The sequence below is a fragment of the Entelurus aequoreus genome, linkage group LG03 (genome assembly GCF_033978785.1).
Source record: "Entelurus aequoreus isolate RoL-2023_Sb linkage group LG03, RoL_Eaeq_v1.1, whole genome shotgun sequence".
Lineage (NCBI taxonomy): Eukaryota > Metazoa > Chordata > Actinopteri > Syngnathiformes > Syngnathidae > Entelurus > Entelurus aequoreus.
The window spans coordinates 94612015-94627949 of NC_084733.1; the positions used below are offsets into that span (position 1 = coordinate 94612015).

The 15935-nt window shown below is 42.3% G+C and overlaps 1 protein-coding gene across 2 annotated transcripts in view; it reads right to left on the reverse strand.

The window, feature by feature from the left end:
- Nucleotides 1-15935, reverse strand: part of cnih3 (cornichon family AMPA receptor auxiliary protein 3) — a 67888-nt gene that overhangs the window by 31630 nt on the left and 20323 nt on the right. For both annotated transcript variants that reach the window (XM_062043294.1, XM_062043293.1), the window contains exon 2: nt 1188-1256. In XM_062043294.1, coding sequence (XP_061899278.1) covers nt 1188-1256 — 69 coding nt within the window. The remainder of the gene's footprint in view (nt 1-1187; nt 1257-15935) is intronic.

A 15935-nucleotide genomic window follows, 5' to 3' on the forward strand; every position in this document is an offset into this window, starting at 1 on the left:
ACCTGCTTCCCGAGCACTAATCAGAGGCATTATTTAAGCTTGCCTTTGCCAGTCAGTCGGCCTGGCATCAGTTTGCTTCATGCAACCTGTCTCCGTGAGTTTTGCCTTGTCTCTAGTTTATGCTAAGTGTTTGCTTCATGCCATGCTGCCTAAGTCTTGTTTGTTTCATGCCACAGTTACCTGAGTATTGCTTGTCTCTAGTCCTTGCTAAGAAGTAGCATTAGCTCCAAGTGCGATCAACACGTTGTGCCTCCGCCTTGTGTTCCGTTTTGTTTGTACTACTTTGGTATTTTGCAAATTAAATCATGTTTTTACCCGCATGCCATGTCCGGAGTTGTCCGTCTGCATTCCTGGGAGAACGACCCCGCATAAAGATGCGACCCAAACGTGACACGATCATTTGCAACATTGAAAAAAACAGGATTTTTAGTCTGGATATCCTGAATAAGTTTAATTTTTTCATGCTGGAATAGTCCGAACTGGTTGAGAAGATGCAGATGAGAAATCTGGAGCTGTAAACATTTTTTATTTTTTTTTGTCAGGGAAATGTGAACTTACGAAAAATCCCTACTCAGTGGCCTAGTGGTTAGAGTGTCGAGGTTGTGAGTTCAAACCCCGGCCGAGTCATACCAAAGACTATAAAAATGGGAGCCATTACCTCCCTGCTTGGCACTCAGCATCAAGGCTTGGAATTGGGGGTTAAATCACCAAAAATGATTCCCGGGCGCGGCCACCACTGCTGCTCACTGCTCCCCTCACCTCCCAGGGGGTGAAAAAGGGGATGGGTCAAATGCAGAGGACACAATTCACCACACCTAGTGTGTGTGTGACTATCACTGGTACTTGAACTTGAACTTGAACGGAAGTCTGGAATGAATAGCCAGGGTTTCCCAAACAGTTGAACATTTTGACGTTGGAAGGCTTGGAATATTTTGCAGAATGCGGACGCATGAAAAAGTGACAGAATGAGAAGAATAATGTCATAATTTTTGTCCTCTTCAGCGTTCACACCATAAAAAGACGGCAAGCTGCAAACTACATTGCCAAATAAACCACTGAGTGGAGAACCTCAATTGAGTAGTAATGGAGACCCAATATATGTCTTCATACACACACTTTGTGCTTATTATGTTAACAGAAGATGAGCTTGAGAGGCAATAAGTGCAGTAAGATGAAGTCCAACCTACCGCATGGAGGGGATTGCCTTGGTCTATCGGCACCTTGAAGTCAGCCTGCAGCTCATCAAATGCGGTTATCTGCAAGTGAAGAAGAAACATGAAGACATTGTTTCATCACACAATCATTGAAAAAATATAACTCAATTCATCTATTTGCCATTGATGATACTGATCATTGATGATACTGATCATTGATGATACTGATCATTGATGATACTGATCAGGATCACGTGGTTCTTGTGTCCTTCACACCGACAGCCATCAGACTGTATCATGCATATGTTCCTTTTGACTGTACATGTACTGTAAATGTATCATGTATTTATATTATTCACATGTGAATAATGCTGTATAATAGACTGTATTTATATTACTCACATGTGAATAATGCTGTATAATAGACTGTATTTATATTATTTAACATGTGAATAATGTTGCATATTAGACTGTATTTATATTATTCACATGTGAATAATGCTGTATAATAGACTGTATTTATATTATTTAACATGTGAATGATGTTGCATAATAGACTGTATTTATATTATTCACATGTGAATAATGCTGTATAATAGACTGTATTTATGTTATTCACATGTGAATAATGCTGTATAATAGACTGTATTTGTTATTCACATGTGAATAATGCTGTATAATAGACTGTATTTATGTTATCCACATGTGAATAATGCTGTATAATAGACTGTATTTATATTATTCACATGTGAATAATGTTGCATTATAGACTGTATTTATATTATTCACATGTGAATAATGCTGTATAATAGACTGTATTTATGTTATTCACATGTGAATAATGCTGTATAATAGACTGTATTTATGTTATCCACATGTGAGTAATTCTGTATAATAGACTGTATTTATATCCTCTCTACTGTACATACTCTATATTGTAGTGTTGCAGCTCTACCATGAGATACTGCACATACTGTTTATCAGTGTTTTTCAACCTTTTTTGAGCCAAGGCACATTTTTTGCGGTGAAAAAACGCGGAGGCACACCACCAGCAGAAATCATTCAAAAACGAAACTCAGTTGACAGTAAAAAGTCGTTGTGGCAATTGTTGGATATGACTTTAAATCATAACAAGCATGCATCACTATAGCTCTTGTCTCAAAGTAGGTGTACTGTCACCACCTGTCACATCACACCCTGACTTATTTGGACTTGTTTGCTGTTTTCCTGTGTGTAGTGTTTTACTTCTTGTCTTGCGCTCCTATTTTGGTGGCTTTTTCTCTTTTGTTGGTGTTTTCCTGTAGCAGTTTCATGTCTTCCTTTGAGCGATATTTCCCGCATCTACTTTGTTTTAGCAATCAAGAATATTTCACTTGTTTTTATCCTCCTTTGTGGGGACATTGTTGATTGTCACGTCATGTTCGGATGTACTTTGTGGACGCCGTCTTTGCCCCACAGTAAGTCTTTGCTGTCGTCCAGCATTCTGTTTTTGTTTACTTTGTAGCCAGTTTAGTTCTGCATAGCCTTCCCTAAACTTCAATGCCTTTTCTTAGGGGCACTCACCTTTTTGTTTATTTTTGGTTTAAGCATTAGACACCTATTTACCTGCACACTGCCTCCCGCTGTTTCTGACATCTACAAAGCAATTAGCTACCGGCTGCCACCTACTGATATGTAAGAGTATTACACGGTTACTCTGCCGAGCTCTAGACAGCACCGACACTCAACAACAACACACCATTTGCAGACTATAATTACTGCTTTGCAAAAGATGTTTTTAACCCAAATAGGTGAAATGAGATCATCTCCCACGACACACCAGACTGTATCTCACGGTACACTAGTGTGGTTGAAAAACACTGCTCTATATTGTAGTGCTGCAGATGTACCAGGAGTTAACAATGCATGTGTGCAATGACAAAAAGAAAAGAAAACATTGCACCAAATGTGGCGAGACACGTAGCAAGTGTGTTTTACTGGGGACTGAAGTGACTAGTGTGTTATCTTCAGAGACTCAGCAGAGCTTGACTTCAAAGCAGGTTATGTCCCTTGGACCACATTGACTTACATCTTATTTCCCTTGGACCACACTGACTTACATCTTATTTCCCTTGGTCCACACTGACTTACATCTTATTTCCCTTGGTCCACACTGACATGCTACTCCTTACATGTTATTTCCCAGTGGGTCCAGACTGTGATGCTGGGCCATTGTCTTACTGGGTTACAGAGTTAGTTGTCATCCTCATCACATGTGTGCAGAGTGGGAGTTGCTTATTTCATGTAATGTAATGTATGTATGTTAGCACTTCAAGCTTAGTCAAAAGCATGGCAGGCACATTTTTCTCAATGATGCCTTCACAATGTACAAATTACATGTGGGTTGTACCGTATGTTCAGGACCATAGGGCGCACCGGATTATAAGGCGCATTAAATGAGCTATATTATTATGACTATTTTCTAAATGTAAAAGACTTCCTTGTGGTCTACATAACATGTAATGCTGGTTCTTTGCTCAAAATGTTGCATAGATGATGTTTTACTCATCATCTTCAAGTCTTATTTACGTGCCTCCACTTTGACAACGTCTTCTCTTTGTTGTAGGGGTGTAGCGTGCAAGGACGGGAGTGGAAGAAGTGTCAAAAGATGGCGCTAACTGTTTTAACAACATTCACACTTTACTTCAATCAATAACGGAGCAGCAACTCCTCATCCGTGGCTCACTAGTGCAACAACAACACCCGAAATGTGTCCCGTGACCAGAGCTCTCTAATAAGTAAAGTTCCTTGGGTGAATAATGTCAACTCAATACACCGGTATGTTTTAGTGCTTTCATGGTGAGTTTACTGACAGATATAAGTAAGAACTTTACACTACTTTATATTAGAAATGGCAACAGTGGAGGATGAATGTCACATAACAAGAAGATAGAGGAAAAGAAGAAGATTATCCACTACGAGACCACAAAGAAGGATGCGCGCAATTTTTCAGGACTTATGCAGATCCCAAATACAGATCAGCAGGTACCAGAAGGTAAGAAAAGTTGCTTTTGCATAATATTGTGAAAGAAAACAGCAGATAATATGTCTTACCTTATACACACAGCATAATAATACTCCTATGTTGAAGCACAGTACAATCCATCTAGTGGTGTGGCTTCATAGCTTACCAAAGACGTACTAAAACATTTTGATAGATTTTTGAGCACCGTGTGTAATGTTCTATATTCTCAATGGAACATATAAAATGTTGGTGTTGTTTACTGGCGTCAAAATGCCGTCTACACGTTTCTCTTATGTGTGACTGCCATCTACTGGTCACACTTATCATTTCACCATGTACCAAATATAATTGCTTCGAGGTCGGTAAGCACAACCAAACATTATAAGGCGCACTGTCGAGTTTGAGAAAATGAAAGGATTTTAAGCGCGCTTTGTTGTCCGGAAAATACGGTACAATTGATCCGATGTTGGGAGTGTTTGAGTGTTGTTTCGGTGACAAGAGTCTTTCTGCTGAAAATGTGGTGCATCACTGGTAATTGACAGACGTTTACACATTGTTGTCGTTCCCCTTTGAAGGGAGAAAACACACCTTTCGGCAGAGTAGTTGACAAGAATCAACATGAATTGAATATTGACTGTCAATGGCAGAGTTGTATATTTTCATGTGAATGTTGTTTTATTACAACACTTTGAAGCCATGGTTGGAAAACAATGTCAATAAAGTTGGTTGCAGTTGGTTCAAAAATCCTTTATCGGTCATTCCAGACGACATCTGATTAGCACGTTTTTTAATGCAAATGTTGACGGGAAATCTGAGGAGAAGCCACATTCTGAACAAGTCATATCCACAGAAGGTAACGTTTGCTACACAAGCCACGACACAAGAGCGTAATCCAGCTTTCAAAGACTGAGACATAAGAGAACAACCAAGTGTACCAGGGTATTTTAAGGATCCACATACGTGTTGAGCATGAATTTGCGTACATATTAGCACTCTGCCAGTCAGGAGCAAAGTAATGGTTTATTTTGTTTATGTGGATGGGTAATGTGCTGCATGGTAAAAATGACCAACCAAAGATTCCGGACAAATGATTTGCTGATGGATTCTCTCAGGAAGTCATCGCTTGCTTCAAATTGGTTTAAACAGCTCAGAAAACAAAACAAATCAAGTGTTAGAGTGTTATGGTTCAATTGACAGGATTTCAATAATCCCTGGAAGGATTTAGCCAGGAGCATCCAAAGCTGTGCTGCAGACTTCCCAGAGGTCAACGGTCACCCGAGAGCTGGGAGTTGGCTTCGGTTTTAATTGCTCGCAGGCTCCCTTCAGGGCCGCTATCTGTGCAGGACACCTTGGCACTTTCCCTGATGTTGATAAATAGTGTTGGCACACTTAACCCTTTACTTCACTCACAGGAAATCCAATCTGTTCCTTGCAGACATCCATGAGGCCTCTACAGAACTCTATAGGCTCTTGGACTTGGTGCGAGGCACAGGATCAAACTAGCAAGCACTTATAAAGACAGAATATAGGATGGGATAGACCTTATATATACTGCAAACATGTTGCAGTGCAGAGTATATAATATGCATGTATTTATATATATGAAAGGGACAAACGGTAGAAAATGGATGGATGGATGGATGTATATAATGTGTGTACAAATAAAGTGTCACGTTTGGGTCGGGGTTCGTTCTCCCGAAATGCAGACGGACAACTCCGGACATGGCGTGCAGGTTGGAACATTATTTATTCCACAAAATATCAAAGTAGTACAAAAAACCGGAAAACAAGTCACACTCGAAGCTAATGCTACTATTAGCACGGACTATGGACAAGAAATAAACACGTAGCTTTGGCATGAAACAAACAACTTAAGTAGCAGGTTGCATGAAGCAAATAAAAGTCACGTGGACACGGCATGAAGCGAACAAACAGCATAAACTATGGCATCGCATGAAACAATGACGCCAGGCCGACTGACCGGCAATGGCAGGCTTAAATAATGCCTCTGATTAGTGCTCGCGTAGCAGCTGAACACTAATCTGGGACAGGCGAACATAATTAGCAACCATGGCAACCAAAACAAAATCAGGGAGGTGCACAAACAGGAACTAAGGGAGTCCAAAAACCCAACAGAACATAACCAAACAAAACATGATCTAGACCACAGATCATGACATAAAGAGACTTTATAAATGTCTTTACATGGAAGAAAATGAATGTTGAGTGTTGCTGTCAGCCCAGAAAATGGTGGATTTGGGAACACAGACCTGGTGACCCATAAATTGTAATGGGGATTATTCTTTGATTGAAGGTCCGGTCCACTGAACGGTTGAAGCTCCCAGGTAAATGTTACAGCTTTGGTCTCACTCCCGCAAGGCATTATTGATTGCGTCCGTTAGCACCACTAGCGTAGCATCCACAAGAAAGTGAGCCCTGACGAAGAATTCTTCGACCTCGGTACTATTGGAAGAGATCTTCAATTTGGGGTTGGATAGAGCCATCATTCGTTTGCCTCGTACAAGTGATTAGACATAACTAAACACTCATCAATGTCTCCAAGATAATAAATAGTCAGTATGGTGTACATGTTCTTCAAATGAAGTATTTGCTATCATATTCTATCCAGATAAAGGCTGAAGAGGACATGTTGATGCATCACACATCAGTTTATGGCTGAATTTAGATAGTGTGTGAATGAATATTGCAACATAAACACCTGGAGTGTGCGTCACTTTAACAAAATGAAAGTATAATCCTGAGAGTGTTCATTGTGCAACGAAAGAATGGAAAGAGCGGCGTCAGGAAGATGGATGAGGAGCCAGCGGGGGTTAATGAACACATGGATCAATGCTGAGCCAAGCCAGTTATACCCTGAACACCACCTCCATGAACACCACCTCCATTAACCTCCATTGCCGGCTGCCAACTACTCTTCTCTGCCTTCACATTACAATCAATTCTATTTTCCTCCCACTTGATGTCTCACTAGGCGCCTTCTGCAAATGTTTCAGCGCAGAGACAAAATGTATTTGTACTCTCGTGCCTCTTCTATGTGGGCTCAGACATACTGAACACCTTCATGTAGACCTCAGACATACTGAACACCTTCATGTAGACCTCAGACATACTGAACACCTTCATGTAGACCTCAGACATACTGAACACCTTCATGTAGACCTCAGACATACTGAACACCTTCATGTAGACCTCAGACATACTGAACACCTTCATGTAGACCTCAGACATACTGAACACCTTCATGTAGACCTCAGACATACTGAACACCTTCATGTAGACCTCAGACATACTGAACACCTTCATGTAGACCTCAGACATACTGGACACCTTCATGTAGACCTCAGACATACTGAACACCTTCATGTACACCTCAGACATACTGAACACCTTCATGTAGACCTCAGACATACTGAACACCTTCATGTAGACCTCAGACATACTGAACACCTTCATGTAGACCTCAGACATACTTAACACCGTCATGTAGACCTCAGACATACTGAACACCTTCATGTAGACCTCAGACATACTGAACACCTTCATGTAGACCTCAGACATACTGAACACCTTCATGTAGACCTCAGACATGCTGAACACCTTCATGTAGACCTCAGACATGCTGAACACCTTCATGTAGACCTCAGACATACTGAACACCTTCATGTAGACCTCAGACATATTGAACACCTTCATGTAGACCTCAGACATACTGAACACCTTCATGTAGACCTCAGACATACTGAACACCTTCATGTAGACCTCAGACATGCTGAACACCTTCATGTAGACCTCAGACATGCTGAACACCTTCATGTAGACCTCAGACATACTGAACACCTTCATGTAGACCTCAGACATATTGAACACCTTCATGTAGACCTCAGACATACTGAACACCTTCATGTAGACCTCAGACATGCTGAACACCTTCATGTAGACCTCAGACATACTGAACACCTTCATGTAGACCTCAGACATACTGAACACCTTCATGTAGACCTCAGACATACTGAACACCTTCATGTAGACCTCAGACATACTGAACACCTTCCTGTAGACCTCAGACATACTGAACACCTTCATGTACACCTCAGACATACTGAACACCTTCATGTAGACCTCAGACATACTGAACACCTTCATGTAGACCTCAGACATACTGAACACCTTCATGTAGACCTCAGACATACTGGACACCTTCCTGTAGACCTCAGACATACTGAACACCTTCATGTAGACCTCAGACATACTGAACACCTTCATGTACACCTCAGACATACTGAACACCTTCATGTAGACCTCAGACATACTGAACACCTTCATGTAGACCTCAGACATACTGAACACCTTCATGTAGACCTCAGACATACTTAACACCGTCATGTAGACCTCAGACATACTGAACACCTTCATGTAGACCTCAGACATACTGAACACCTTCATGTAGACCTCAGACATACTGAACACCTTCATGTAGACCTCAGACATGCTGAACACCTTCATGTAGACCTCAGACATGCTGAACACCTTCATGTAGACCTCAGACATACTGAACACCTTCATGTAGACCTCAGACATATTGAACACCTTCATGTAGACCTCAGACATACTGAACACCTTCATGTAGACCTCAGACATACTGAACACCTTCATGTAGACCTCAGACATGCTGAACACCTTCATGTAGACCTCAGACATGCTGAACACCTTCATGTAGACCTCAGACATACTGAACACCTTCATGTAGACCTCAGACATATTGAACACCTTCATGTAGACCTCAGACATACTGAACACCTTCATGTAGACCTCAGACATGCTGAACACCTTCATGTAGACCTCAGACATACTGAACACCTTCATGTAGACCTCAGACATACTGAACACCTTCATGTAGACCTCAGACATACTGAACACCTTCATGTAGACCTCAGACATACTGAACACCTTCCTGTAGACCTCAGACATACTGAACACCTTCATGTACACCTCAGACATACTGAACACCTTCATGTAGACCTCAGACATACTGAACACCTTCATGTAGACCTCAGACATACTGAACACCTTCATGTAGACCTCAGACATACTGGACACCTTCCTGTAGACCTCAGACATACTGAACACCTTCATGTACACCTCAGACATACTGAACACCTTCATGTAGACCTCAGACATACTGAACACCTTCATGTACACCTCAGACATACTGAACACCTTCATGTAGACCTCAGACATACTGAACACCTTCATGTAGACCTCAGACATACTGAACACCTTCATGTAGACCTCAGACATGCTGAACACCTTCATGTAGACCTCAGACATGCTGAACACCTTCATGTAGACCTCAGACATACTGAACACCTTCATGTAGACCTCAGACATATTGAACACCTTCATGTAGACCTCAGACATACTGAACACCTTCATGTAGACCTCAGACATGCTGAACACCTTCATGTAGACCTCAGACATACTGAACACCTTCATGTAGACCTCAGACATACTGAACACCTTCATGTAGACCTCAGACATACTGAACACCTTCATGTAGACCTCAGACATACTGAACACCTTCCTGTAGACCTCAGACATACTGAACACCTTCATGTACACCTCAGACATACTGAACACCTTCATGTAGACCTCAGACATACTGAACACCTTCATGTAGACCTCAGACATACTGAACACCTTCATGTAGACCTCAGACATACTGGACACCTTCCTGTAGACCTCAGACATACTGAACACCTTCATGTACACCTCAGACATACTGAACACCTTCATGTAGACCTCAGACATACTGGACACCTTCATGTAGACCTCAGACATACTGAACACCTTCATGTAGACCTCAGACATACTGAACACCTTCATGTAGACCTCAGACATGCTGAACACCTTCATGTAGACCTCAGACATGCTGAACACCTTCATGTAGACCTCAGACATACTGAACACCTTCATGTAGACCTCAGACATATTGAACACCTTCATGTACACCTCAGACATACTGAACACCTTCATGTAGACCTCAGACATACTGAACACCTTCATGTAGACCTCAGACATACTGAACACCTTCATGTAGACCTCAGACATACTGAACACCTTCATGTACACCTCAGACATACTGAACACCTTCATGTAGACCTCAGACATACTGAACACCTTCATGTAGACCTCAGACATACTGAACACCTTCATGTAGACCTCAGACATACTGGACACCTTCCTGTAGACCTCAGACATACTGAACACCTTCATGTACACCTCAGACATACTGAACACCTTCATGTAGACCTCAGACATACTGGACACCTTCATGTAGACCTCAGACATACTGAACACCTTCATGTAGACCTCAGACATACTGAACACCTTCATGTAGACCTCAGACATACTGAACACCTTCATGTAGACCTCAGACATACTGAACACCTTCATGTAGACCTCAGACATACTGAACACCTTCATGTAGACCTCAGACATACTGGACACCTTCATGTAGACCTCAGACATACTGAACACCTTCATGTACACCTCAGACATACTGAACACCTTCATGTAGACCTCAGACATACTGAACACCTTCATGTAGACCTCAGACATACTGAACACCTTCATGTAGACCTCAGACATACTTAACACCGTCATGTAGACCTCAGACATACTGAACACCTTCATGTAGACCTCAGACATACTGAACACCTTCATGTAGACCTCAGACATACTGAACACCTTCATGTAGACCTCAGACATGACTGAACACCTTCATGTAGACCTCAGACATGCTGAACACCTTCATGTAGACCTCAGACATACTGAACACCTTCATGTAGACCTCAGACATATTGAACACCTTCATGTAGACCTCAGACATACTGAACACCTTCATGTAGACCTCAGACATACTGAACACCTTCATGTAGACCTCAGACATGCTGAACACCTTCATGTAGACCTCAGACATGCTGAACACCTTCATGTAGACCTCAGACATACTGAACACCTTCATGTAGACCTCAGACATATTGAACACCTTCATGTAGACCTCAGACATACTGAACACCTTCATGTAGACCTCAGACATGCTGAACACCTTCATGTAGACCTCAGACATACTGAACACCTTCATGTAGACCTCAGACATACTGAACACCTTCATGTAGACCTCAGACATACTGAACACCTTCATGTAGACCTCAGACATACTGAACACCTTCCTGTAGACCTCAGACATACTGAACACCTTCATGTACACCTCAGACATACTGAACACCTTCATGTAGACCTCAGACATACTGAACACCTTCATGTAGACCTCAGACATACTGAACACCTTCATGTAGACCTCAGACATACTGGACACCTTCCTGTAGACCTCAGACATACTGAACACCTTCATGTAGACCTCAGACATACTGAACACCTTCATGTACACCTCAGACATACTGAACACCTTCATGTAGACCTCAGACATACTGAACACCTTCATGTAGACCTCAGACATACTGAACACCTTCATGTAGACCTCAGACATACTTAACACCGTCATGTAGACCTCAGACATACTGAACACCTTCATGTAGACCTCAGACATACTGAACACCTTCATGTAGACCTCAGACATACTGAACACCTTCATGTAGACCTCAGACATGCTGAACACCTTCATGTAGACCTCAGACATGCTGAACACCTTCATGTAGACCTCAGACATACTGAACACCTTCATGTAGACCTCAGACATATTGAACACCTTCATGTAGACCTCAGACATACTGAACACCTTCATGTAGACCTCAGACATACTGAACACCTTCATGTAGACCTCAGACATGCTGAACACCTTCATGTAGACCTCAGACATGCTGAACACCTTCATGTAGACCTCAGACATACTGAACACCTTCATGTAGACCTCAGACATACTGAACACCTTCATGTAGACCTCAGACATACTGAACACCTTCATGTAGACCTCAGACATGCTGAACACCTTCATGTAGACCTCAGACATACTGAACACCTTCATGTAGACCTCAGACATACTGAACACCTTCATGTAGACCTCAGACATACTGAACACCTTCATGTAGACCTCAGACATACTGAACACCTTCCTGTAGACCTCAGACATACTGAACACCTTCATGTACACCTCAGACATACTGAACACCTTCATGTAGACCTCAGACATACTGAACACCTTCATGTAGACCTCAGACATACTGAACACCTTCATGTAGACCTCAGACATACTGGACACCTTCCTGTAGACCTCAGACATACTGAACACCTTCATGTACACCTCAGACATACTGAACACCTTCATGTAGACCTCAGACATACTGAACACCTTCATGTACACCTCAGACATACTGAACACCTTCATGTAGACCTCAGACATACTGAACACCTTCATGTAGACCTCAGACATACTGAACACCTTCATGTAGACCTCAGACATGCTGAACACCTTCATGTAGACCTCAGACATGCTGAACACCTTCATGTAGACCTCAGACATACTGAACACCTTCATGTAGACCTCAGACATATTGAACACCTTCATGTAGACCTCAGACATACTGAACACCTTCATGTAGACCTCAGACATGCTGAACACCTTCATGTAGACCTCAGACATACTGAACACCTTCATGTAGACCTCAGACATACTGAACACCTTCATGTAGACCTCAGACATACTGAACACCTTCATGTAGACCTCAGACATACTGAACACCTTCCTGTAGACCTCAGACATACTGAACACCTTCATGTACACCTCAGACATACTGAACACCTTCATGTAGACCTCAGACATACTGAACACCTTCATGTAGACCTCAGACATACTGAACACCTTCATGTAGACCTCAGACATACTGGACACCTTCCTGTAGACCTCAGACATACTGAACACCTTCATGTACACCTCAGACATACTGAACACCTTCATGTAGACCTCAGACATACTGGACACCTTCATGTAGACCTCAGACATACTGAACACCTTCATGTAGACCTCAGACATACTGAACACCTTCATGTAGACCTCAGACATGCTGAACACCTTCATGTAGACCTCAGACATGCTGAACACCTTCATGTAGACCTCAGACATACTGAACACCTTCATGTAGACCTCAGACATATTGAACACCTTCATGTACACCTCAGACATACTGAACACCTTCATGTAGACCTCAGACATACTGAACACCTTCATGTAGACCTCAGACATACTGAACACCTTCATGTAGACCTCAGACATACTGAACACCTTCATGTACACCTCAGACATACTGAACACCTTCATGTAGACCTCAGACATACTGAACACCTTCATGTAGACCTCAGACATACTGAACACCTTCATGTAGACCTCAGACATACTGGACACCTTCCTGTAGACCTCAGACATACTGAACACCTTCATGTACACCTCAGACATACTGAACACCTTCATGTAGACCTCAGACATACTGGACACCTTCATGTAGACCTCAGACATACTGAACACCTTCATGTAGACCTCAGACATACTGAACACCTTCATGTAGACCTCAGACATGCTGAACACCTTCATGTAGACCTCAGACATGCTGAACACCTTCATGTAGACCTCAGACATACTGAACACCTTCATGTAGACCTCAGACATATTGAACACCTTCATGTACACCTCAGACATACTGAACACCTTCATGTAGACCTCAGACATACTGAACACCTTCATGTAGACCTCAGACATACTGAACACCTTCATGTACACCTCAGACATATTGAACACCTTCATGTAGACCTCAGACATACTGAACACCTTCATGTAGACCTCAGACATACTGAACACCTTCATGTAGACCTCAGACATACTGAACACCTTCATGTAGACCTCAGACATACTGAACACCTTCATGTAGACCTCAGACATACTGAACACCTTCATGTAGACCTCAGACATACTGAACACCTTCATGTAGACCTCAGACATACTGAACACCTTCATGTACACCTCAGACATACTGAACACCTTCATGTAGACCTCAGACATACTGAACACCTTCATGTACACCTCAGACATACTGAACACCTTCATGTAGACCTCAGACATACTGAACACCTTCATGTACACCTCAGACATATTGAACACCTTCATGTAGACCTCAGACATACTGAACACCTTCATGTACACCTCAGACATACTGAACACCTTCATGTAGACCTCAGACATACTGAACACCTTCATGTAGACCTCAGACATATTGAACACCTTCATGTAGACCTCAGACATACTGAACACCTTCCTGTAGACCTCAGACATACTGAACACCTTCATGTAGACCTCAGACATACTGAACACCTTCATGTACACCTCAGACATACTGAACACCTTCATGTAGACCTCAGACATACTGAACACCTTCATGTAGACCTCAGACATACTGAACACCTTCATGTAGACCTCAGACATACTGAACACCTTCCTGTAGACCTCAGACATACTGAACACCTTCATGTACACCTCAGACATACTGAACACCTTCATGTAGACCTCAGACATACTGAACACCTTCATGTACACCTCAGACATACTGAACACCTTCATGTAGACCTCAGACATACTGAACACCTTCATGTAGCACCTCAGACATACTGAACACCTTCATGTAGACCTCAGACATACTGAACACCTTCATGTAGACCTCAGACATACTGAACACCTTCATGTAGACCTCAGACATACTGGACACCTTCATGTAGACCTCAGACATACTGAACACCTTCATGTAGACCTCAGACATACTGAACACCTTCATGTAGACCTCAGACATACTGAACACCTTCATGTAGACCTCAGACATACTGAACACCTTCATGTAGACCTCAGACATGCTGAACACCTTCATGTAGACCTCAGACATACTGAACACCTTCATGTAGACCTCAGACATATTGAACACCTTCATGTACACCTCAGACATACTGAACACCTTCATGTAGACCTCAGACATACTGAACACCTTCATGTAGACCTCAGACATACTGAACACCTTCATGTACACCTCAGACATACTGAACACCTTCATGTAGACCTCAGACATACTGAACACCTTCATGTAGACCTCAGACATACTGAACACCTTCATGTAGACCTCAGACATACTGAACACCTTCATGTAGACCTCAGACATACTGAACACCTTCATGTAGACCTCAGACATACTGAACACCTTCATGTAGACCTCAGACATACTGAACACCTTCATGTAGACCTCAGACATACTGAACACCTTCATGTACACCTCAGACATACTGAACACCTTCATGTAGACCTCAGACATACTGAACACCTTCATGTACACCTCAGACATACTGAACACCTTCATGTAGACCTCAGACATACTGAACACCTTCATGTACACCTCAGACATACTGAACACCTTCATGTAGACCTCAGACATACTGAACACCTCATGTACACCTCAGACATACTGAACACCTTCATGTAGACCTCAGACATACTGAACACCTTCATGTACACCTCAGACATACTGAACACCTTCATGTACACCTCAGACATACTGAACACCTTCATGTAGACCTCAGACATACTGAACACCTTCATGTAGACCTCAGACATACTGAACACCTTCATGTAGACCTCAGACATACTGAACACCTTCATGTAGACCTCAGACATACTGAACACCTTCATGTAGACCTCAGACATACTGAAC